Source organism: Sarcophilus harrisii, chromosome 2, assembly GCF_902635505.1.
Source record: "Sarcophilus harrisii chromosome 2, mSarHar1.11, whole genome shotgun sequence".
Classification (NCBI taxonomy): Eukaryota; Metazoa; Chordata; class Mammalia; order Dasyuromorphia; family Dasyuridae; genus Sarcophilus; species Sarcophilus harrisii.
The window spans coordinates 33,417,159-33,443,039 of record NC_045427.1 but is presented as its reverse complement, the minus strand read 5'-3'; the positions used below and the strand labels follow the sequence as shown (position 1 = coordinate 33,443,039).

The 25,881-nt window shown below is 36.4% G+C and overlaps 1 protein-coding gene across 2 annotated transcripts; it reads left to right on the top strand.

Annotated features, from left to right (window-relative positions):
• Positions 1-9,526: 9,526 nt before the first annotated feature.
• LOC116422032 (zinc finger protein 260-like) lies at positions 9,527-25,251 on the top strand. Of its 2 annotated transcripts, none has more exons than XM_031957134.1 (5): positions 9,527-9,761; positions 12,216-12,275; positions 19,181-19,307; positions 19,824-19,922; positions 21,637-25,251. In XM_031957134.1, the coding sequence occupies exons 2-5, from the start codon at positions 12,243-12,245 to the stop codon at positions 23,601-23,603; spliced, it is 2,226 nt and encodes a 741-aa protein (XP_031812994.1). In that variant the 5' UTR covers positions 9,527-9,761; positions 12,216-12,242; the 3' UTR covers positions 23,604-25,251. The 2 variants fall into 2 exon arrangements, with proteins under 2 accessions (XP_031812994.1, XP_031812993.1); XM_031957133.1 differs by having other exon boundaries at positions 12,212-12,275.
• Positions 25,252-25,881: the final 630 nt, after the last annotated feature.

Genomic DNA, 25,881 nt, shown 5'->3' with positions numbered 1-25,881 from the left:
GAACCCCCGTGGCAGGCTATGATCTCTTTGATTCTATGTTTAGGGGTCTCTCTCTCTCTCTCTCTCTCTCTCTTCTTTCTCTCTCTCTCTCTCTCTCTCTCTCTCTCTCTCTCTCTCTCTCTCTCTCTCTCTCTCTCTCTCTCTCTCTCTCTCTCTCTCTCTCTCTCTCTCTCTCTCTCTCTCTCTCTCTCTCTTCCCTTTATTTTTCTTTTAATGAGTTTACGATTATCCACAACCACAAACATTTCCTGATGCAAAGAAAGAAAAGCATAAATGTGCACTTGAAAAGTTGTTAATGTGAAATAGGGTATTTGGCTCCAAGCCCACAAAAACAGGTTTGCAGTAAATGACTGGGGATTCAAACTCTCTGAAACGGAGTCAGTCCGCAGGCGCTCACCAAGTGCGCTCCCAGAAACGGCCAAAGCAGTTCCTGCACTCGGGGAACTTACAGTCTCATGGGGGAGATAAAGTCGCTTTAAAATGACGTAGAGCCGAGTGAGCCAAGCAGAGATGAGGTAATAGCTCCTACAGTGTTAATATCACAGAGGAAATCAACTTTGAAAGACTTCAGAATCCTTCTCAAGGCACTGAAACACCAAGAGAATGAAAATGAACCTTCTGATAGAGATCGTTAAATAGGGGAAAGGACCAAGTGTACAAAAATATAGCGGCTCATTTTGGGTGACAATGAATGAGAAATGGAGGCTGAACAAGTTGTGGTTTAAGAATGTAATGGAATACTATTGTGTTATTAGAAACGATGAGCGGGCAAATTTTAGAAAAACCTGGAAAGACATGAATTGATGCAGAGGGAAGAGCGGAACCAGGGGAATATGATATACAGTAACAGTACTATTGTATAATGGTTGACTATGATTGATTTATCTTTTCTCAGCCAATCAATGATCTAAGAGAGAGGGGTGAGGAATGTCCAGCACAGTGACCCTTTAAAGGCCTTTGAAATCATTTGTTCTTCCCCTGGCGAGGCAACCACAATGATGAGCCAAAAGAACCTACTATTGCTTGAGTTTTTAAGTTGATGATTTTATATGACCTGCAAATGATGTTATAAATATCCAAGTTACTTTTAGCAGAAAAAAAAAAATTACCCCCTTCCCATCCTTGATCTCTACAATTTCAAAAGACCCATGATGGAAAATGCTATCTATATCCAAAGAAAGAACTGTTGAAATCTGAATGCAGATTATTTTCATTGAATTTTTGTTGTTGTTCTGTTTCTTCTTTCACAACATGTCTAACATGGAAAAATGTTTTACATAATCGCATCTATATATGTCAGATTACTTTGCTGTCTTGGTAAGGGGAAAGAAAAAAGAGGGAAGGAGGAAAATTTGGAACTTAAAAATCTTTCAAAAGTTAATATTGAAAATTGTCTTAACATTAAAAAATTAAGTACTATTTTAAAAATTTTAAGAATCTCAGATTATTTTTGATGCATAATTTATTTTTTAAAAATACTAGTTATGATCAAACAATGTCTACATCCCTTTTGCCAAAGCCCTTTGGCTTTTATTTGAATACAGAATTTTTCAAAACAGTATGAATTTTAAAATAACATTGATAACTAGAAATTAGCCCTCTAAACCTTCTAATTCCCATCAGTGCTTCTCATACCATTATGAGAACCATTGGTATGAGAACCATTTCCTATTCATTTTTCTTTTGCTTATAATCTTTTGGTCTTCATCCTTGAATGTCCTTATGGCAACCTTTTTTTAGTTAGATATCTTAAGCTTTTTTTGAACTCTTTTTGTTCTTCATTGCTTCTTTTAACTTGATGAGGGAGTAGTGCTCATAATTATTTATCTTCATGAGATTTTACAAGCAAGTATATATTTTAAACTGGTGTTTGGCATCAGTCTCTCTTCTCACTTTCTCCTTTTGCAATCTGGCATCCAACCTTATCATTTCACTAAACTTTTAGTCTCTCTCCAAATCCAGTGGCCTTTTCTCAGTCCTCATTCTCCTTGACTTCACTGCAACCATTGATACCTTTGATCCTTGATACTGTTTGATACTTTCTTCTCTAGTTTTCTGGTTTTACTGCTCCCTAATTGTTTTTTCTCTGTCTCCTTGGCTGGATCCTCTTTCAGATTACTGCCTCTTAATTCTTTACTGGGCTCTCTTCTCTTTACCCTCTATGCTATTTTACTTGGTAATCTCATCAGCTCCCATAGATTTAATTACCAATTCTTATGATGATGATTCTTAAATCTACTTATCCTGCCTCAGTCTTTCTGCTTGTCCCCCAATCTTGCATCTCCAACTGCCTTTCTTGAACTGGATATCCAGTAGATATTGTAAAATTGATATGTCCAAAAGAGATCTCATTATTTTTCCCTCTAAACCATCTTTGGAAGAGAGGGTCTGTAATGTCAGGCCTGGAGTCAAGAAGACTCCTCTCCCTGAGTTCAAGTATGCTCTCAGACATTTCCTAGTTATGTGACTTTGGGCAAATCATTTAACCCTGTTTGCTTCAGTTCCTCATCTGTAAAATGAGCTATAGTAGGAAATGACAAATCACTCCAATATCTTTGCCCACAAAACCCCAAATGGGATTATAATGAGTCAGATGCATGAAACAGCAACTATATAGAGCAATGCCATTCTCCTTATGCTGTTTTGAATGGTCTAGATTAGTGGCTATAAGAGAGTTGTTAAGAATCCCCTTTAAATCGGCTGCAGGTTTTAGGAGTGAAAGAAGCCACTCATTCCTGAATTATTAGTTGCAAAATGAAAGTTTATTGTTGGATAGAAATCATTTTACCAAGAGACTGACTTCTATAGGGACAGATCTATTGGAAAATGGAATTTTGCATTGAAAATGCAGTTCTCAGTGGACAGAAAGTCCTGGCAGCTGAGTGAGCTACCGAGGTCCATCTGGCAAAAGCCCTTTGCTCAGGACTGAATCAATCCCACCTAGATAACAGAATGAAACTGTTTGTCTTGGTTCCCTTAGGTGGGGTCCCTCACTGAGGCAGAGTTGAAGGAGATTTTCTCCTTCAAGAAGTTTTAGATTTTCGAGGCCCCTTCTTTATCCTCACTCCAATCCATGTTCCATTCAGGCACTAAAGTGATTTTCCTAAAACACAGACTCAGTTATATAACTGTCTTCCAAAAATTCCATTGCCTCTTGAAGAGTTAAGATGTTCTGCCACTGTGCTGAGATGACTCTGGAAGAGAGTGATTCTAATGGCTCATTTAAATCCAATTTGTGCATGAATCAAGAAATCACCCATACTACCAAGACTAAATTGGAGAGAATGTTGGTTCATGATTTTATAGTTCACAGATGACTGTATGCACTAAAGCTGTCCTTGCTGTTCCTCCCACACACAACTGTCTCCATTCTGGACATTTTCACTGACTGATTCCCAGTCAGTGAATTTTGTCCTATCTTACTTCTGTTTTCTATCCTCTTCCAAATTACAGCTAAAATCCAAGCTTCGGTGAGTAGCTTGTCTTGGTTACCTTTAATGTTAGTGTCTTCCCTCTGCGATTACCTCTAATTTATCCTGCATATGTATTATTTAATTTTTAAAAAATTATTATTTTTTAATTTTCATTATATAAAATTTTTAGATTCCAAATTCTCTCCATTAGTATGGAGAAATATAAATTCCCCTCCCTGTGTATGTAGAAAACAAGCAATATGAAATGAATTCTACATATGAAATCATATAAAATATATTTTCGTATTAGCCACATTGTTAAAAAAAAAATGTAATAAGAAAAATAGAGTAAAAAAAGTTTTGCTTCACTTTGCACTGGGTTCATCAGTTTTATCTTTGGAAGTAGATTACATTTTCATTATGAATTCTTTGGAATTATCTTAGATCATTATATTGATCAAAAGTAACTAAGTCTTTCACAGTTGATTGTTACTATAATATGCTGCTGTTGTTTAATCATTTTTTCAGTTGTGTCCAACTCTGCATGTCCCAATTTGAGGTTTTCTTAACAAGATACTAGAGTGGTTTAGCATTTCTTTCTCCAGCTTATTTTACATTTGAGTTAAACAGGGGTTAAGTGACTTGCCCAGAGTCACACAATTAGATTGTGAGGCCAAATTTGAACTCAGTACTCTATTGTGTCACTTAGCCACTAAATATGCTATTACTGTGTGTTTTCCTGACTCTGCTCACTTCATTTTGCATCAGTTCATATAAGACTTCCCATGTTTTTCTGAAACCATGCCTCTCATCATTTCTTATACAACAATAGTATTCTATCACAACTTGTTCAGTCATTCCCCAATTGATGGACATACCTTCAATTTCCAATTCTTTGTCACCACAATTAGAGCTGCTATAAATATTTTTGTATTTATAAGTTCTTTTCCTTTGATTTCTTTGGGATACAGACTTAGTAGTAGTATTGATAGTTTAAAGGGTAGGCACAATTTCATAGCTCTTTGGGTATAAAGCCAAATTGTTCTCTAGAATGGTTGGACCAGTTCACAATTCTATCAATAATGCATTAGTGTCCCAATTTTTCCACATCTCTTCAGCAATTGTCATTTTTCTTTTTTATATTAGCCAGTCTGATAGGTGTGAGGTGGTATGTCAGAATTGTTTTAATTTGTATTTCTCTAATCGATGGTGATTTATTTTTATATGACTTGATTAGCTTTGATTTCTTTGTCTGAAAACTTCTTGTTCATATCATTTTACCATATCAATTGGGAAATGACTCTTATTTTTATAAATTTGATTTAGCTCCTTATATGCTTGAGAAGTTGCTATAAACATTTTCTCCTAATGTCCTGCTTTCTTTATAGTTTTAGCTTCATTGGTTTTGTTTCTGCAAAAACCTAAATTTCACATAATAAAAATATCCATTATATTTCCCATAATCCTCTCTTTTACTTGTTTGGTCAATTTTTCCCCTCATTTGTAGATCTGACAGGTAAATTTTACATGTGCTCCTAATTTGAATATGATATCACTCTTTAGGAATGTCATGTACCCACTCTGACTTTATTTTGGTATATGACATGAAATGTTGCTATATGCCAGATTCCTGCCAAAACTGCTTTTAAGTTTTCCCAGAAATTCTTGACCCCAAAGTGTGGGCCCTTTGAGTCTATCAAATACAACTGTGTATTATAAATCTTATTTATTCAACTGATTTAATACTGTATTTCTTAGCCAGTACCAGATTTTTTTTAATGATTACCACTTTGTAATATGGTTTGAAATCTGATACTGCTAGCTTGCCATCCTTCATATTCTTTCATTAGATTCCCTTGATATACTTACCCTTTTATACTTCCACGTAAATCTTCTTATTTTTTCTAGCTCTATAAAATAATTCTTTGGTATTTGTTATGGTACAGAATACATGAATTAATTTAGGTAGAATTGTTATATTTATTATATTGGCTCAGTCAACCCATGAGCAATTAATATTTCTCCATTTGTTTAGATCTGTATTTATGTGAAAAGTGTTTTGTAATTGTGTTCATTTGGTCTCAATATTTGTCTTGGCAGATAGACTCCCTAGTACTTTAGATTGTCTATAGTTATTTTAAATGGAATTATTCTATCTCTTCTCACTGGATTTTGTTGATAATATATAAAAATGCTAGTAATTTGTGTAGACTTATTTTATATCCTGAAACTTGGCTAAAATTATTAATTCTGTGAACTAGTTTTTTAGTTGATTCTCTTAAGGTTCTCTAAGTATTCCATATTATTAATCCACAAAAAGTGATGGGTTTGTTTCCTCATTGCCTATTCTTAGTCCTTCCATTTCTTTTCCTTGTCTTATTGTTATGGCTAGCACTGATATTATATTATTGAATAATAGTGGTGATAATGGATACTTTTACTTCATCCCACTCTTACAGAGAAGGATATTAATTCATTTTCATTACATTTTATTCTTGTTCTTCGTTTTAGATAGATTCTACTTTTTTCAAAAAAAGCTCAATTTACTCCAATGCTTCCCAGTACCTTAAATACGAAAATGTTGTATTTTGTCAAGAGTTTTTTCTGTATCTATTGACATAATCATATGATTTTTTGGGGGAGAGGTTGTTATTGATATAGTCAATTATGCTGATAATTTTCCTAATATTGAACCAATCCTCTCTTCTTGGTAAAAACCCACATCATCATAATGCCTGATCTTTGTGGTATATTGTTGTAATGTCTTTGCTAGTATGTTATTTAATATTTTTGCATCAATATTCAATAGGGATAGTAGTCTACAATTTTCTTTCTCTGTTTTTGCTCTCTTTGGTCTAGGTATCAAAATCATATTTATGATTTAAAAGTGTGATGACTGTGTTAGCACCCTGGATACTTTAAAATCAGCTGGAGTCAGGATAAGCAAAAATCCTTGATTTCTATGCTTTGTTGAAGGGAGAGGAGAGAGAGTGGACACCAGAATTTCCTCTTTCTTCTACTGCCCAGAGTCACCTCGCTAGTCCTACTCCACCTTTTTTCCCTCCTCCAGATCTCTCTGTAGGCCAACAGATCGAGCCAGCACAGAATGTGGGGCAGGCCATTTTCCAAGCAAATTCTAATATTGTCCAATTGGTAATTAGCCTTAAGTGCTCAGTTATCCAAGTGCATCTGCTCAGAGATTCAGCCCTTTACATAAAAGGAATATGGAAGGACTCCTTTATGTATTTTTTCCATATAGTTCATATAGCATGGAAATTTATTGTTATATATTTGGAAGAAATCATTTGTTTCTGGGGAGTTTTTCTTAAGAAGCTCATTTATCATATTCAATCTATTTTCCTAAGATTTAACTATTCTATGTCTTTGTCTTAATCTGAACAATTTATATTTTTGTAAATATTCACCCATTTTTCTTAGATGGTCAGTTTTATTGGTATATAATTGGGCAAAATGTTGTACCATGATTCCCTTTAAGAGTCCCTCAATTTCCCTAAATTGTTCTGCCTCAATCCTCCTGGATGCAACCCCCCCCCCCCCATTTCCTGCTCAATAAGGCTGAGATAATTAGGGCTATAGAGATCTGGCCACTCTGGCATTCCAAAAGATAAAATTCCAGATGTCCTATCTCAGATACCTAATTGGCATCCTCTATCTCTAAGTTCCAGACTTTCGATTTCTAATTGACTACTCCCTTCACTCCCGTTTTATCAGAATTAATGGTCTTCATACCCAACCCTGTCAGAACTGGATTGATGTTCTCTTCTTGGAAATTCCCACTCTCAGTGTTCTGACTCTGCCCCTTGCCTTTGTCTACCTTGATCTCTGTAAACATATAATTCACTGGACTCTCACATTCCTTGCTGATGCTGAGACTGATACTGATACTGATGCTTATGTTGAATGCTTTAAGACATTAGCCCTGGGACCAAAATGGATCCTTTGGTCCCAGAAAATTTCTCCCTCTCAGAAATCCAAATAAAATATTAAAAACTCTCTAATCTTTCTCTTGCCTCAGTTTCTCCAGCATTACAAAAATAGCTTCTTAAATTGCTTTAATTTTATCTTTATTGGTGGTAGCATTCCCTCTTTTCATTTTTGGTACTGGTAATTTAGGGTTTTTTTTTTCTTAAAAAAAACAATAATTTATTTCCTTTATTATTTTTTAAAAATAAAACCAGGTTCTATCAGTTCAATGTTTTTCTTTTACTTTCAATTTTATTAATATTTCCTTTGATTTTTCAGCATTTTTAATTTGTTCCTTTTTTAAAAAATTGAATTCCTAATTCATTAACTTGTTTTTTCTCTTAAAAAATAATTTAAGAGTTAGAGATACACTTTTTCTCCTAAGCAATCTCACATATTTTGGTATGTTGGCTCACTGTCATTATTTTTAATGAAATTATTGTTTCTATGATTTGTTTTTTGTCTCACTCATTTTTAAAGGATTATTTAGTTTCCAATTAGTTTTTAATCTATGCTTTCAAGGTACTTTATTGAATATAGTTTTATTGCATTATAATCTGAAAAGGGTACATTTAATATTTTTGTTTTTCTGCTTTTGTTTTTTATGGCCTAATATATGGTCAGTTTTTGTGAAGGTAACATGTACAGTTGAGATAAAAGTATATATGTCCTTTCCATTTCATTCAGTTTTATCCCGAAGGCTGTCATATCTAAAATTCTATTCATTTTAGATATTTTCATTGTAATTTTATTGTCTAATTTCTCTCATTTAATTTTTCCTTTTAAAGAACGAGGATGCTCTGCCACTTGGTTTTGATATTACTTAACTATAAGTCTCCTTTTGTATTATTCTATCAGTCAACTTTGGGTCAGATACAAAGTTAATATTAATAGAAGACTGGTTACTGGTTAGCCTAAAATTGCTGGAGGAATCGTCTTGAACCCTGAATGAAAAAATAAATTAAAGGAAATAAAAAATAAAAATTTCCCATAATTCCAGCATTAAACATTTAGCACTGAATTCATCATATATAGTTGCTTAATAAATATCTCTTGACACAGGCACTTACACCTTGTGCTACTGGGTGCCTGCATCAAATACTGGCATTGTTTAATCGGCTGCGTGATTCCGTGGGTAGAGCGCCCTTGTGTGGGTCACAAAGGCCTCAGACGTTACTGGCTGAGTGTGAGACTTGGGACTTTACCCTATGTGCCTCAGTTTCCTCATCTGTAACATGAGCTGGAGAAGAAAGTAGCAGCCCGCTCCAGTTTCTCTGCCCAGAAAACTCAGACGGGACTGAACAGCGAAGTTTCTGCTTTCAGAATGTCCCCTTACTGTGGTATTGCCTGACTGACTGCAGTTTTAGAATTTATCTCATAGGAAGAGGAGTCAGGAAGGACCCGAGATTTCACAGGGAAAGGAAGATCCTGGGTGAAAAGCTCTCTCTTCCAAAGCAAGAATAGCCAAGGATCATTGGCCCAGTGACCCCAGAAACTTGGAGTTTCTGTGCCATTCAAGGGCTAGTTTCTATCAGACAGGATTGAACTCTGCTCTTCCCCTCTGTAGTCACTGAAAGAGAAGCTGCCTCGGAGCTAGGTCACCAATACATTTTGCTTCTGCTCCTTATTTTAATTTTCTGTAGGTTTTTGTTTTGTTTTCAGTAAAAAAACAAAAAAAAAAAACCAACCCCTCCCCTTCCATTAAAAAAACTTAAATATTTTCCTAATTTAAAATGTAACGTCCCAGAGAACCACAACGCCCACTCAGCTGTAAAGCAGAATTAGACGCATGCCCAGAAAACCTAGGCGGCGTCACCTAAGCAGAGGCCACTGGCCACTGGGGGCGTGGGAGTGGGGGTGGGTGGGACAGGCGTGACGCATGCGCAGACATGTGGCAGGGCTTGCCACGTGGTGGGGAAGTGTCCTTCTATTGGCTGCGCAGCCGAAACTGTCTTTTAATTTACTTTTGACGTGTAGGTTTCATTTTAAAAATTTTAACTCAGTATCCTATGACCCATATCAAAATTAAAAAAACAACCGCACTAAAAATCTAACCTTCCCTTAATGTATGTTTATAAAGCTGCCAACTTTCGCGGAGACGTGATTACTCAATTCCCAGGCAAGACTTTCCGAACAAGGAACGCCTGCGCAGAAGGCGCCGGCTGACGGCCATTTTCCAGTCTCGCTTCCTAAGATAAAAGTTCTGCGCGGAGTCAGCGTTTACTAGTCCTGATTGGCTGGGTCCTGGTGCATTGTGGGAAATGTAGTTCGAGGCGATCTGCGCATTCGCAGTTCTTGAAATGAGGCAGAGGAAGGGTTTGGTTTTTCCAGCTTTTAGTTCTTGGCGGGCCTTTGTGCCAGTGGGTGAGTCAGGGAATGTATATATGTGTCGGGGTGTGTAGGTGTGTGTTTGTAAAGTTCCTGCTAGCGCGTGCTGGGCTGTGCTTGTGCGCAGGTGTCTCTGGGCAGGGATGTGCGTGCATGTATCCAGGGTGTGTAGGGGCGTCCTTGTGCAGAGGTGTGTCCGTGCACGCATGGAGGAGTGCGTATGTTTGTGTGCAGAGGTGTGTCCGTGCATGGATACAGCAGTGTGTGTGTGTGTGTATGTGCGTGCGCGATGGCTCCCGTGTGCAGAAGTGTTCCCGTGCATATATGCGCGTGTATCTGTGTGTGCCGTGTGCAGGTGTGTGCGTGTGTGTGCAGGTGTGTGCATGTGTGCAGGTGTGTGCGTGTGTGCAGGTGTGCACGTGTATCTGTGTGCGTGTGTGCAGGTGTGCGTGTGTGCAGGTGTATCTGTGTGTGTCTGTGTGCAGTGTGCAGGTGTACGCGAGTGTGCAGGTGTGTGCACTTGTGTGCAGGTGTGTGCGTGTGTGCAGGTGTGCGCGTGTATCTGTGTGTGCGTGTGTGCAGGTGTGCGTGTGTGCAGGTGTATCTGTGTGTGTCTGTGTGCAGTGTGTAGGTGTGTGCGTGTGTGCAGGTGTGCGCATGTGTGCAGGTGTGCACGTGTATCTGTGTGTGCGCGTGTGTGCAGGTGTGTGTATGTGTGCAGGTGTGCATGTATCTGTGTGTGCGTGTGTGCAGGTGTGCGTGTGTGTGCAGGTGTATATGTGTGTGTCTGTGTGCAGTGTGCAGGTGTGTGCGTGTGTGCAGGTATATATGTGTGCAGGTGCGTGTCTGTGTGCAGGTGTGCGTGTGCAGGTGTATCTTTGTGCAGTGTGAAGGTGTGTGCGTGTGTGCAGGTGTGTGCGTGTGTGTGCAGGTATATATATGTGCAGGTGTATATGTGTGGACATGTGTAGATATGCGGTCATGCCTGGGTGGTGTGTTCATGGTGTTGGGGAGTGCAAGGAGCCTCCCTCTGGGGCAGAGAGAGGGAGAAGGATGGAGGAAAAGGGAATGGAGCTATCATGCCCACAAGTGTGGGACTGGAAATTTGAACCTAAGACTTGGCACCCCAAATAATGTGGAAGGCCGGCCTGGGAGAGGAGTTGAGGGTCCTTTGGGGGCTTAAGGGAGTGATGAGTTTATCTTCTAAGTATCCCCAATTGGTTGGTTTGATTTCCCCAAGAGCCAGGAGAGAGAGAAAAGGAGATCCATCCAGGACAGAACCCCAGGGAACAGGACTGGGATGACAGTGAACTCTGTAGCATCACTCACACTTCTAGGAAACATCAAAAAAAAAATAAATAAATAAATAAAGCTAGTCTAGTGTAACCTTTTCTTGATGAAACCCCGCTGATTCTTCAACTTTTCTGCCTCCTAACCATTCCCTGAAGACCTTCCAGAATTTTGCAAGGAATCAAGGTCAAGCTTGGGGATCTAGAGTTTGTAGAGTCACTTCTTTTAAACTTTTCTGAAACTTGGGATGACGTACCCCTGTGCAGTTTCCTGGCACCTCTCACATGCTTCCTTCTTATTTTGATAATACCTCAACAAGGACGTCAGAACTTCAACATGTGGGTGAAACGGGGTCGCTTGCTGTTTTAGCGATGAGATAAGGTATTCTAGTCTGGGTGAGAGATAAAGTTCCAGAAATTTTGAAAACAACTGATCAATTTCTTCTCAGTGTATTAGCTGTGTAGTGGCAAAGGCATCTCTAAATGAATGATTAGGTTTTAAATCAAAATGAGAGCAAAAGGAGAAAACCAATATGTCAGATATATATGTCTAATGCAGCATGTTTTTGACACCTGGATGCAGTGGGGAGGTTTCTGGTATTGTCATAATTTTTTATCCAGATTAAAGTAATGATAAGATACTTCTGGAGATTCTCCCTGTCCCCAAGCTTTCTTTTTGCACAGGAAAAGTTTTATCTTTAGCTTTTTCACTTTTCAGGGGCTTTGGAGTAATTATCGGTAGGGAAGCCAGGTGTTCTCTGTTACCTCTACTTCCAGATTTATTCTTTGAGAGTTTACCATTGTAATTGGTTGATGGGACAAGAGAGAGAAAAAAGGAAAAAGGGGAAAATATCTAATGCCGTGGCTCACTTTGGACCTCTTCTCAGAAATGAGACTCTTGTCTGGACTTCTTAAAAACTCCCCTTTGCTCAAGTTGTTGTGAACTGATATAAAAACCCCAGAGAAATTAGTTTGTTCACAAAAGTATTTTGTGGTGGAGTCTTAACAATTAGGTCTGTAAACAGTTGATGTAATTATAGATCCTCTTTCTGTAAGGATGATAGGATGTGTGTGTGTGTGTGTGTGTGTGTGTGTGTGTGTGTATTTTATTACTTTGGAAACTAGATAGGAGGGTCTCTTTTCTGATTTCCTTCTTTCTCTTCAAGTCTGGTTTTTCAGTACTGTTTTTTCTCCAAGAAAGGTAAAACTAGGAGGAGAAGGAGAAGAAATGACTTCTGTTCTCCTAACAGCTGGGACCCAGGTGAGTTAAAGACTTTCTCTTTCCTGAAATGCCATCTCTGTTCTCAGAATACGGATACTTCTCTTTCTTGTCCTCTGTCTTATGATTTCAGGGACCTGAACTCATTTTTGTACCCTCAAAGACTAGCAATTTCTAACAAATAATATAGAGTTCTATGAACTCTTTTTGATTCTTTTTGAGCTAAAAGGAATGTAATCCAACTCTCTTAATTTCATAATTCATGAAACCTTATCTTTTAGCATTTTCTGCTAAGTAGGAATGGATTTATTTTGTAAGTTAGTAGTGATATTGTTCAGTATGCATCAATTGACTTAGAGCTAGAACGAAACCAGGTGAGTTCTTATTAGTGGGAAATGACTAAATAAATTGTGTTGTATAAAGGTATATTGTTCTACAAGCCATGATAAGTATGAAGATTTTGGAGAAACATTGGAAGACTTGTATGAATTGATGCAAGTCAAAAAAAATGACAGAATTTGAGAGTTGGAAGGGACCTCACTGGCATCTGTTCCAACTCATAAACCCCTATTTAGTCCAACTGCTTCATGACCTCCATCCTACCCCCCATTTTTCTCCTATTGTCTGGGGGACCTTTTCTCAATATTCTCAACCTTTCGACAGTTAATAGACGAGTAAACAAACTAAGATGATTTGCCAGTGACCACCCAATAACTGGTGAGGCAGAATTTGAACTCACTTCTTCTGGCCCCAAATCCAGAATTACTAGCCATGATTTATATTCCCATTTAAAATAGTTTTTATTCATGTTTCTGTAGTAGTTGTGAATATTATTCTTATGACTCCTCTCTCTACTATATAACTTATAAATTTTCCTCTAATTCTTTGAAATCTTCATATTTGTCTCTCCTTAGATCACATACCATTGCCTTTTTTTCTGTTGCAAATATCACTGTTACAGGTTTTCTTACATATAGGTTTTTTCATTTTGTCAGTCAACTTCTTGAGAGTAAAAAACAAACAAGAAAACTAATTAATTGTGAGATCAGCCAGCTGGGTCAGAGAGTGTGAAGAGCTTTGTAACTTTTTTTGTGGGATTCCAAAGTGTTTTCTAAAATGGTTGGACCAGCTAGCAGCTGCAGGGCCAGGGATGTTTTTATATCCCCACAAACGGGGAATTATTCCATCTTTGGCAGTTTGGAGGGTATGACTAGAAAAGGCAGAGTTTGCATTTGCCTAATTATCAGCCCTAATGAGCCGGTACTTTTGGAGGATTCTTGAATGTGTTTTAAATCTTTTCGGAATTTCAGAATATCTTTCCCTCATTTCTATTAGGAACATGGTATTTGGATGAATTTGTAGACTTATATATCAAAATTTTATCATCTCTTCTGCAGAGATTTCCTCATCTGCATCTTTACTTAGAATTAGAGATCTTGAACTATTAAAAAAACAAACCTCAGAAGTCATGTTGTCCCAAGCCTCTCAATTTACAGTTGAGGAAACTGAGGCTCAGAGAGAATAAGATCTTGCAGGCATTATAAATCTTATGGTTGGAGTTTGAACCCTTGTCTTTTGATTCCAGAGCCAATACTTTTTCCCTCATACCACTGTGCCTCTTAGTCTACACATATGTATTTTATTTCAACAAAAGCATTTTATTCTTGTTGAATTCAGGTAATCTATTTTGCCTTTTGTGACATTGTCTCCATTGTATCTGGTTACAAACTTATTACCAATTCTTTGATTGAGTGTTCCTGTTTTTATTCATGCATTTTTGAGCATTTAAATAGAGAAAGCAGGTCCCCACCTGTTTAAATATTCATATTATCTCTTCTCTCTCTGTGATAGTGAAAGACTGGAAAGCAGGTAGGTTCTCATTAGTGGGAAATAACTGAATAAATTGTGGTGTATAAAAGTATATTGTCTTATAAGCCATCATAAGTATGAAGATTTTGGAGAAATATTGGCTTTTATGAATTGATGCAAATCAAACTATAACAGAATTTGAGAGTTGGACCTTACTTGCCATCTATTCCAACTCATAAACCCCTTAGACCACAAGTTCATAGAAAGCAGGGAGTTTTTTTTGTTTGTTTGTTTTTGCTTTCTTTGTGTTCTGAATACAGTGTCTGTAATATAGTATGCACTTAAATGTTTATTGACTAGATTACATTATACCATATATAATATTATATAAATAATCCTCATGTAAAATTACAGTGGTCATCCAACTTCTATTGGAAGACTCCTAAAGCAGGCACCCCCAGTACCTCTTGAAGCACACCATTCTGTTTTGGAACAGCTCTAATTATTAGAATGATGTTCCTGATAGCTTTTTTCTTTTTCTTTTTTTGCTACTTCTTACCATTGTGTCCTTGGTTTTGTTCCAATTTCTCTTCTAAGGGAATACCGGAAGACATCTATCATGTCACCCTTGAGTCTTCTCTTCTCCAGTTTAGACATATCCATTTCCTTCACCTGATTCATATGACACTAATTCAGGGTTCTTCACTATTATGATTGCCCTCCATAGGACACCCTCCACCTTATCAATGATCTTATTTAATGGTGGCTTCCCAATTGAAGCTCTCTTTTCAAAAGGGCAAAATATAGTGGGTTTTTCCTTTCCCTATTCTTGGAAACTATGTCTTTTTAGTACAGCCTAAGAATTCATTAGATTTTCTGGCTTCTATATCCTATTGCTAGCTCCTATTAGCCTCTCCAATAAAAATTTGGATTTTTTTTTTTTCTGAGATAATTGGAATAAGTGACTTGCCCAGGGTCACACAGCCAGGAAGTCTTGAGTGTCTGAGGTCAAATTTGAACTCAGGTCCTCCTGACTTCAGGGCTGGTGCTCTATCCACTGCACCACCTAGCTGCCCTAAACGCCCAGATTTTTTAGGACAATGCCTATCTTACTATGCTTCCCCAGTCTTATACCCATGAAATTTAATTTTTTGTACGTAGGTATAAAACTTCAAGAACCCATCAGACAAAACTATTTCTAAAGAGGGTAGATTCTCTTTGTGTTGAGTTTTTTCTAAATCTCACATTCTGTGACTTTTTGACTATATTCATCCGTATTGAATTTTGTCTTATTAGTTTTGGTCTTTCAAAGACTAGGGGTGAGCATTAGTGGATTGGTAGCTTAATATGAATCATCAGTAAAATGTAACCATTAGAAAAGATAATGTAATCTATTATATTAAGTAAAAAAAGGTTTTGTAGTAACAAAACTAATGCAGACAAGATTAGATTAGAAGGGAAGCAATAACCTGAGGAAACATTTTTACATCCAAGGGTTCTGATAAAGGCCTCATTTCTAAAATATACAGAGAATTGACTCATATTTATAAGAATTCAAGTCATTCTCTAGTTGATAAATGGTGAAAGCATATGAACAGACAATTTTCAGATGAAGAAATTAAAACCAATTCTAGTTATATGAAAAGGTGCTCTAAATCACTGTTTATCGGAGAAGTGCAAATTAAGACAACTCTGAGATACAATCTGAGATACACACCTCTCAGACTGGCTAAAATGACAGGAAAAGATAATGACAAATGTTGGAGAGGATGGGGAAAAACTGGGACACTGATACATTGTTGGTAGAGTTGTGAACTGATCCAATCATTCTGGGGAGCAATTTGTTACTATGCCCAAATGGCTATCAAACTGTGCATACCCTTTGACCCAGCAGTGTTTCTACTGGGCTTATATCCCAAAGAGACATTAAAGAAGGAAAAGGGAACTGTATGTGCCAAAATGTTTGTGGCATTTTGTAGTGGCCAGAAACTGGAAATTCAATGGATGTCCATCAGTTGGGGAATGGCTGAATAAGTTGTAGTATATGAATATTACAGAATATTATTGTTCCATAAGAAATGACCAGCAGGATGATTTCAGAGAAACCTGGAGAAACTTACATAAACTGATGCTGAGTGAAATGAGCAGAGCCAGGAGATCATTATACATGACAACAAGAAGACTATACAATGATCAATTTTGGTGGAGGTGGCTCTTCTCAACGATGAGATGATTCAGACCAGTTCCAATGATTTTATGATGAAAAGAGCCATCTACACCCAAAGAGAACTGTGGGAACTAAGTGTGGTTCACAATATAGCTTTCTCTCATTTTGTTGTTTATTTGCATTTCATATTCTTTCTCATTTTTTTCCCTTTTTGATTTGATTTTTCTTGTGCAGCAAAATAATTGTATAAATATGTATGCATATATTGGATTTAACATATTTTTACCATGTTTAACATATATTAGATTACTTGCTATCTAGGGGAGAAGTTGGGGAGAAAGAGTGGAAAAAGTGGAACACAAGATTTTGCAAGGGTTAATGTTGAAAAATTATCCATGCATATCTTTTGAAAATTAAAAAGCTTCAATTTAAAAAAATTAATGGGATCTTCATCTGGCTTGTAAGAAGTATAATTTCCAGGTATAGGAAATGACTAATTCGATGATCTCAATCAGTAGCATAGATTGGGGTGAGAAGAGACTTGATGAGGAGGCCATTGGCAGTAATATAGGCAAGAAATAATAGGGACCTGAACTAAGTTGATAATCTTGTGAATAGAGAGAAGGAGTATTGATACTAATCTAATAGATGAATGAAGATAATGCCATAGATAGAGGTTACCTGGATTTCAGCAAAGCTTTTTTGAAAAAGTAAATTTAAATTGATATCATTATTTTTTTACATAATTATAATCCTGTATTCATTTCCTTCCCAGAGAGCCATCCTTTATAGCAAATATTTTTTTTTAAATATAAAGAAGAGAAATCTGGAAAAAAAATCAGCATAACTAATACATCAAAAAAGTCCCTAAGTATGGACAATGTCCAATATTTATCTCTGCAAAGGGATGGGATTGTGTTATCATAGCTCTTCTTTCTAGCTATGGAAAAATTTTCTGTTTAATAGTCCAACATCCTTTTTTATGCTTGTATCAATTTATATTATTGTATATATTGTTTATTGGACATATTATTGGAGTGTACATCATGTGTATTGTTTTCTTGGCTCCATTTCATTGCATCAATTTGTGTAGATCTTTCCACACTTCCTTCTATTCATTACACTTTTTATTTCTTAGAGAAGTTATATTCCATTATATTCATGTTCCATAATTTGTTTAACCATTCTCCTATCTATGGGCATCTATTTTGTTTCCAGATCTTTGCTATCACAAACATTCTATTTTAAATATTGTGGTGTAGATAGGGACTTCTGATTAATGACTTCCTTTGGACAAGCCTAGTAATGGAATCTCTGGCTCAACAGTTATGAATATTTGAGTTCAAATTGCTTTCCAAAATAGTTGTACTGATTCACAGTTTCACTAGCAATGAACCAGTGTGCCTGTCTTCCCCAGCTCCTCCCCACTTTTTTTGGAACTATTCCCAGCTTTTGCTATCTTTGTCAGTTTGCAGAATGGAAGGTAAAATCTCAGGATTGTTTTAATTTGCATTTCTGTTATTATTTGTGATTTGAAAAATCTTTCATATAGTTGTTAAGTTTCTAATTTTTTTTTTGAGAACTGTTTATATCCTTTGGCTTCTTGTATTGGGAAATAGCTTCTGGTTATATGTGTATACCCTTGTAAATCAGTATAATATTTGCCTTTCTGTAATCTTATGCTTCCTCTCTCATTTTCTCAGATTTTTTAAATTGAATTTTTATTGGTACCTTTTTTCCGATATTGCTTATATCTGCCCTTGTATCTCAGTCAGCCCTTCCCATAGAGCTATCCCTTATAATAAAAAATAAATAAAGGGGGGGGGAAGTTTAGTAAAATTGACCAACTTATAGCACAAGTCTTTTTTTACATATTTATAGTATGTCCTTTACTTTGCAGATCCTGTTCTTTTCTTAATTTGTGTGAATCAGGACAATATTTGTTATTATCTCAGTGTGTGGTTCCTCTCCCATTTTTCATAAACTTCTAGATATCATTGAATATGACTCACCGATCACACTTGTTGGCCCTCTCAGCACTCAGGCAGGTTTTTCATCTGAGATGATTTAGATTCACAAAGGCAACTTCAGGGCAGAACCAGGTGAACAGAATATACAGTGCATATTATTAGAAGGAACTGTATGTCAAGAAACATGGTGGACTTCTGGGAAAGGCCTGATGCTTCTGGTTAGACCAAGAGAGGTTATAGTCAAATCAATCTAGGCCTCCTGGATAACTTGCTTAACCACTCAGTACTGTGGGGGAACTTTCTCTAAGGCAATTTTAGCTACAAGAAAAGTATTGATTTACATTGATATAGGAATTGATGCAGGAAAATTTCCTGCAAGGGAGCTCCTCATAGGAGCAAAATAACAGGCCAGTACCATCCCTTGCTCTTGATTCTCACAAGTCTATAAAGCAGGTGCTATTTTTATGCTCATTTTACAAGTGAGAATAAGGTAGAAGTTGCAGATTTTTATTACTATTAATTAACAGGAAAATATTGGCCTCGACCCCTAAATTGTGACACTCAGGATGGTTAGATGATAAATTAGAATCAAGTAGCTGACCACTGTTTAACTAACTAGTGTGTGTTCAGCACAGACCTGATTATACTTGAAATATTTCAAATCCTGAAGGAAGCCAGTGATATGATTGTTCTCATTTGATTTCATCAGTTGTGTTTTCACACATTAGGAGTTTCAAGTAATATGGATGATTCATTTTGGGTTCAGTATGAAAGCTCATTTGTAAGGCTGTCTGTGAGTGGTAAACTTTTTTATAATATTGAGTTTGTATAACGTGAAGTAACAAATAAGTGAGCTCTTCAAAAATAGTAAAAATGGACTATTTAAAACCTTTAATGCTTTGAGGATCAGTGCTAACTTTATTTTTTGTTAACTTCATGTCTTCCTCTTATTCTCCATGAGTTTGTTCCCCAAGTGAGCAGGTTCTTGTTTGCTATTTCAGATCCCACTGACATTCCAAGATGTGGCTGTGGACTTCACCTGGGAGGAATGGAGGCTCTTGGAACCTTTTCAGAAGGACATGTACTGGGATGTAATGCTGGAGAACTATGAAAATTTTGTCTCCCTTGGTAAGGTCAGCTCTTCCCCAGACAGAATTATTAATTTCTCTTACGTTGTTCTTTCATTTCCTCTTAGCTAACCAATACCTGAAGGGCTACTCTTGTCATGGAGAAATAATGTCTTGACTGGGGTGGGGAGTGACTTCACAGGTTTTTGGTATCCAGAGTCACTGGTATATCTTCTCTCTGTACTTAAGTGAAAGATGTTTGTGTTGTATGATGAGAAATCAGCAGTTTTACTGGGCTTCCCCTAAGGCTGAACTTTCACAACTTGGCTGTTCATTAAAGTCATAGAGTCTCCTCCAAAGATCCAGTATAGATCTTTGAAGATCTGAAATGTCTGTAACTTCGTAGGAAAGATTGGGATAATATAATTTCCTCCAACCCAGAGATCCATCCCCCGTGTTTTGTGGGAACATATACAGCCATCTGAGTCATGATAGCATGCTTCTAATTCTCTGTTAAGCAAGAGAATTCTGAATTGTCTCTCTGATTTAAGCATTTTATCATTTATTTTCCAATAAGGAGGCGTTCCCATTTCCATACCAAATGTGATTTCTCATATGGAAAGAATAGAAACACCATGGATGGCAGAGAGAGGAGTCCTGATTAGTACTTTCCTAGGTAAGTGAATGAAAAATAAACAGATGGGAAACACAGTAAACATCATCCTAGCTGGTGAGCAAAGCTTCTGGTCAGGGAGCTTTCCTTAGGCCTTTTAAGAAGAGCTATATTATAGTGTGTGAGAAGAATGAAGAAGGAAGACATGAGATCCTCCCAGAGTAGTCAGTTTTCTGATGAAATGAAATGTTGACAGCCATGTGAAAGTTTTTTTGGCACAAGATAGCATAGACTTTCAAAAGCAATAGGTTTTCTCAAAAAGTAGCCTGAGTATATGCAACAGAGTATTAGCAGTAGAAGTACTTTGAGAGTTCAAAAGAACAGGTATTTAAGAATGAGTGATTTAGTAAAACTTTATTAAGAATTGGGTAATTGTGCAGAGGAGGCAGTTGGAATTTGTGTACATAGAGAGGGAAGGGAGAAGGCATTCTTGGCTGGGGAACTATCATGTGAAAGGCAGGCTATGCAAGAGTTTGATTGGAGCAGATGTTTTGTGGAATCCTTGAGGAACTGAATTATTCTTTAGCTTAAGTACATTGGGGTTATATAACAGGTTGTTTTTTGTTTTGTTTTGTTTTTTAAAGCAGAGAAGTGGTATGATGAAATTAGTGCTGGGAGGAATGGGAGCTTTTGGAACCTTCTCAGAAGGACATATTTTGGGATGTGATGCTGGAGAACATATTGTAAAGTGCTGATTGGAAGAGAAAAAAGCGGCAAAATTTATTTTGCTAATTACCTGTTTCCCTTCTAATTGTACCTGCAAAAACCAATGGGTTTTGTTTATGCAAAAGTTACCTAATTAAAATTGTACATTTTATCTTCAGTGATCCTCTTTTTAATTCCTTGTATGGTCATGGACTCTTCCCCTATCCATAGAGAGGAAAAATAATTTATTCCTGTCTTCTCAAATTTGTTTTAAAACATGACCTTTTATATTGAGTTTTTATATCCATTTGGAACTTATCTGGGTGTAGAATATTCTAAATCTAGTTTCTGCTCAGACTGCTTTCTAGTTTTTCCAGTTTGGTATTTTCCCCCCAAAATAGTGAGTTCTTACTCTAGTAATTGAGGTATTTAGATTTACTAGGTTTATTTCACTGTATTGTATGTCTCATTAGTTTTACTGATTAACTTGTAACCAGTACCAAATACTTTTGATGATTTTTGTTTTGTAGTATAGACTTCCTTCCTTGCCATTTTAAAAAAAAATTGCCCTTTAGATTTTTGAACATTTGTTCTTGAAAATGAAATATATTATTATTTTTACTAGATCTTTAAAATAATCTTTTGGTAGTTTGGTTGTCATGGCAAATACTTTATTTCTAAGTGGTTATTGGCTTGAGAGGCTTTTCCCTGAATTTATCTGCAGATTATCGTGAAGCTTATTAATCCTTAGTTTACAAAATTAATTTGTTTCTTCTTTCTGAAGATGGAGACATTATCCCTAAATTTCATGAATAAGGATATTCTGATGACATTTATAAATGCTTTCAGTACTGTGGAATGTAATTTATTAAATCTGGGCAGCTGGTTACTCTGATACAATATTTCCTTAATTATGTTGGGCTTCAGTTTCCTGATAACAATGACTGTGTAAATTTTTCCAGGCTAATCATGATTGTTTTTAAAGGAAAAGATAATGTAGTCTTAGTATAAATCTTTTGTTTTCTTCCACCATAGAGAATAAAGGTTATTTACACATTTGCGTTGCTTTCAGATTCTCTTAATCAGAAGACAAGATGTGAAACCAAGGAGCCAACTCTAAAACAAGATATTTTTGTGAGAGAACCATTCCAAGGATTACTTACAAAGTACTGCCCCTGGCAATCTACTTTGGAAGAAACTTATGCTCCTGATGTTGAGTTAGGTAGGCAGAAGGAAAAGCAAGAGAAACAGACTATGGAGGAAAAAATCACTAATGAATCTTCTACTGAATGTAATATATTTGGGAAAAACTGCATCCTGGGATCAGCTGTCATTCCTCAACAGAAAGTTTCTATAGGAGAAAGTATCTATAAATATGATACACTTGGAAAGAACTTAAAACAGGTTTTAGATCCATTTAAACATAAGAGAATTTCCATTGGGAAGAAACTTTGTAAGGATAGTAAATGCAAAAAGCCCTTCAGTTGCCAGACAAATATTATTCATTACCACAGAAAACATGTTCAAGGGAAACTCCATAAGTATAACGAATATAACATAAACTTCAACAGCGTTATTGTTTATCAAAGAAATCACAGTGGGGTGAAACCCTATAGATGTGATGATTGTGGGAAAGCCTTTAGTAAGAAAGGGATCCTTAATAAACATAAGATAATTCATACTAAAGACAGACAATTGAAATGCAATACATGTGGGAGAACTTTCAGATACTACTCATGTCTTATGCGACATCAGAGAATGCATGCCAATGAGAAACCCTATAAATGTAATGAATGTGGGAAATGCTTTAGGCAGAGGGGAATTCTTAAGACACATCAAATAAGTCATACTAGAGAAAACCATTTGGAATGTAATCTGTGTGGAAAGGGCTTCAGATACCGTGCATCTCTGAGGGTACACAAGAAACTACATAGTGGAGAAAAACCTTACATTTGTAGTGAATGTGGAAAAGCCTTTAGCCTCAAGGGAAATCTTAAAAGTCATGAGAGAATCCATACAGGTGAGATGTCTTTTGAATGCAATGAATGTGGAAGGGCATTTATCCTGAGGAGAGCTCTCAATAGACATAAGAGAGTTCATAGTGCAGAGAAACCCTATATATGTAATGAATGTGGGAAAGCCTTCAGGTGGTGTACAAATCTTAAAACACACAAAAGGACTCATACTGGAGAGAAACCCTATAAATGTGATGAATGTGGGAAAGCGTACACTGATCATCAAAGCTTAATTCGTCACCAACTGTTTCATGCTGGAGATAAAACCTTTCAATGTGATGAATGTGGGAAAGTCTTTACCCACAAAGCAAATCTTAAACGACATAAGAGATCTCATTCTGGAGAAAAGCCTTACATATGTAATCAATGTGGGAAAGCTTTTATTGCAATGGAAAACCTTAAAAGACATATGAGAATTCATACTGGAGAGAAACCCTATAAATGTAGTGAATGTGGGAAAGCTTTCACCAGTCATCAAAGCTTAAATAATCATCAGGTATTTCATACTGGGAAAAAAACATTTCAGTGCAACGAATGTGACAAAGCCTTTACGACAAGAGCAAACCTTATTATACACAAGAGAGTTCATACTGGAGAGAAACCTTATGTATGTAATGAATGTGAGAAATCATTCAGTGTGAAGAGATCCCTAACTTTGCATAAAATAACACATACTGGGGAGAAACCCTTTGAATGTACTGAATGTGGGAAAGCCTTCCGCCAGAAGGGAAGCCTTAAGAGACATAAAAGAATTCATACTGGAGAAAAACCTTATAAATGTAATGATTGTGGGAAAGCCTTCACCAATCAAGAAAGCCTAACTTACCATCATAATCGGGAGAGACCCTTTCAGTGTAGTAAATGTGGGAAAGCCTTCATCCGGAAAGGAAAACTTAATAAAGATGCAATTACAGATACAGAAACAAAACTCAATATCTGTTATAAATGTGAAAGAACCTTTAATCTAAAGGGAAACCCTAAGACACATAAAATAATTATAGAGAAACATTCTGAACATAATTAATAGCATAGTGGATCTTAGGAGGAAGATGAGCCTTAAAATCTCATTCTGCCACATAACTCCAATTGGAGCTTGGAGGCCATTATGTAAGAAATGCTTATATAGGGACAGGGTAATGATTAAGGTTATGATGGGAGTGGTAAGGAGTTTTTTAACCCTAAATCTTGTAGTTAATTACCACTATGGACTTAAAATCATTAGACTCCAGGATTTAAAAGAAAACATTTAAATCTGTGTGAATTCAAGTGGCTTTTATTAGTTCCCTAGATGGTTGTAGTGTGTTAATCCCAAGCTGTGCATTCACTACAAGAGCCATCAACCTGACCTTGCCAGGGAAAGGCTTCTGAAATCTGCACTCCAGGAGGCAGGAACAGAACATTAAGTAGTGATTAGGGGTTAAATTCAGAGTATACCTCAGTAACAATAAGGTGTCAGAGACAATACAGTCCAGGTTTGAAATGATAATCGGTGGAGGTGGTATGGTGCATGGTGGAGGGCAGAGTTCATCCAACAGAGAACAGTTTGGTTTAAATTATCAGAGGGCAGCAGCCATTCTATAATACTGGAGATGTGAGTTTCTCCAGCCTTATTTATGCCATGTTCACACCAGTTCTTCATGTATTTCCTTTAATGTATTCCCTAGACAAATATTTACTACATGTGTCGTTAATGTGTTTCTTGCTCATATGTGTGCACAGAGTGGCGAGTCAAAACCTGAGTTCAAATCCAGCCTCAGATACTTACTAATGGTCTTACCCTGGGAATTATTTATTCTCTGTCTGCCTCAGTCTTTTCATTTGTAAAATGTGGATAATAATTGTACCCCCCTCCCAGGGTTTCTATGAGGATCAAAAGAGATAATAATTGTAGTGTTTAACACAGTGCCTGGCACATAGTATGTACTATATACATGTTATTTATTTATTATTATTAATGCTGTTATATGTTCTCTGCTTGTACTTCCCAATTGCAACTGTGGTAACCTGTGGGAAAACCTCATGTGTGCATGGGGTATCTTATTACAACATTTACTATACTATTTGATTAAATATCTTTTTAAAAAAATGTGTCTTCAGAGTGAATACTGATCCACAGGGTCCCTCAAACCTAGGAAAAAGATTTTTTGGGGCCTTTATTAGAACAAATAAGGGAAATTTTAGAGAAAATCTTGATAATAGAATTATTTAGAAGTGGAATAGACTGCTCCAGGAGCTAAGTGGATTCCTTACCACTGATAATTTTAAGTAGTTGTTGGATAATTACTTGTCAGATGTTACAGAGCATATTCCTATTCAAGAATGAGTTGGAACAGATAATTTCTAGGCCGTTCCTAATTTATATCAAATAAGACCCTTAAATCTTGAAATACATGTAACTTGGATTAAATGAGATAATACTTCTAAAGAACAAAAGAAAACAAAGTAGATACTGACTTTGATCATTGATTAGTTGCTGATTTAATACCAATAACTGGATGAAGGTGATAACTTTTCTCATAACAATAAAATTTCATTCAAAAACCCAAGCTGAAAAAAAAAGGCCTCTGAAAAAAAAATTAGACATACCAGACGGTTATTTGGGCATATCTAATGTTCCTGTTGCTAACCTTTTATAAGTCAACCTTTGAAAATAGAAATAGAGACAGCTAGGTGGTGCAGTGGTTAGAGTACTAGATCTAAAATCAGGAAGAACTGAGTTTAAATGTGACCTCAGACACTTAACATTTCCCAGTTGTGTGACCCTGGGCAAGTTACTTGACCCCAGTGTCTTAGCAAAAAAAAAAAAAAAAAAAAAAAAAGGTAATTATTATATTATATAGATAGATAGATATTATATTAGATTGCTTCCTATCTTGGGGACAGGATAGGGGTGGAGGAAGAGAAAAAGTTGTAACACAAAGTTTTGCAAAAGTGAATGTTGAAAATTATTTTTGCCTGTATTTGATGATTCATAAGGAAACCTGTAAATAAAGAATGTACATGTGTAACTTCCTTTAAAAATGTTAGCTTTTTTTTTTTTATTTTTCTAACCCTAACATTTTAAAAAGAAGTTACACATGTACATTATTTACATGTTTCCTTATGAATCATGTTGGGAGAGAAAAATCAGAATAAAAGGGAAAAACCACGAGGAAAAAAAAGGGAAAAAAATTGAACGTAGCACGTGTTGATTTACATTCAAACTCCATGTGTCTCTCTGTGGATTCAGATGGCATTTTTCATCCAAAGTTTATTGGGATTGCCTTGAATCACTGAGAAGAGCCAAGTCTGTCGTAGCTGAT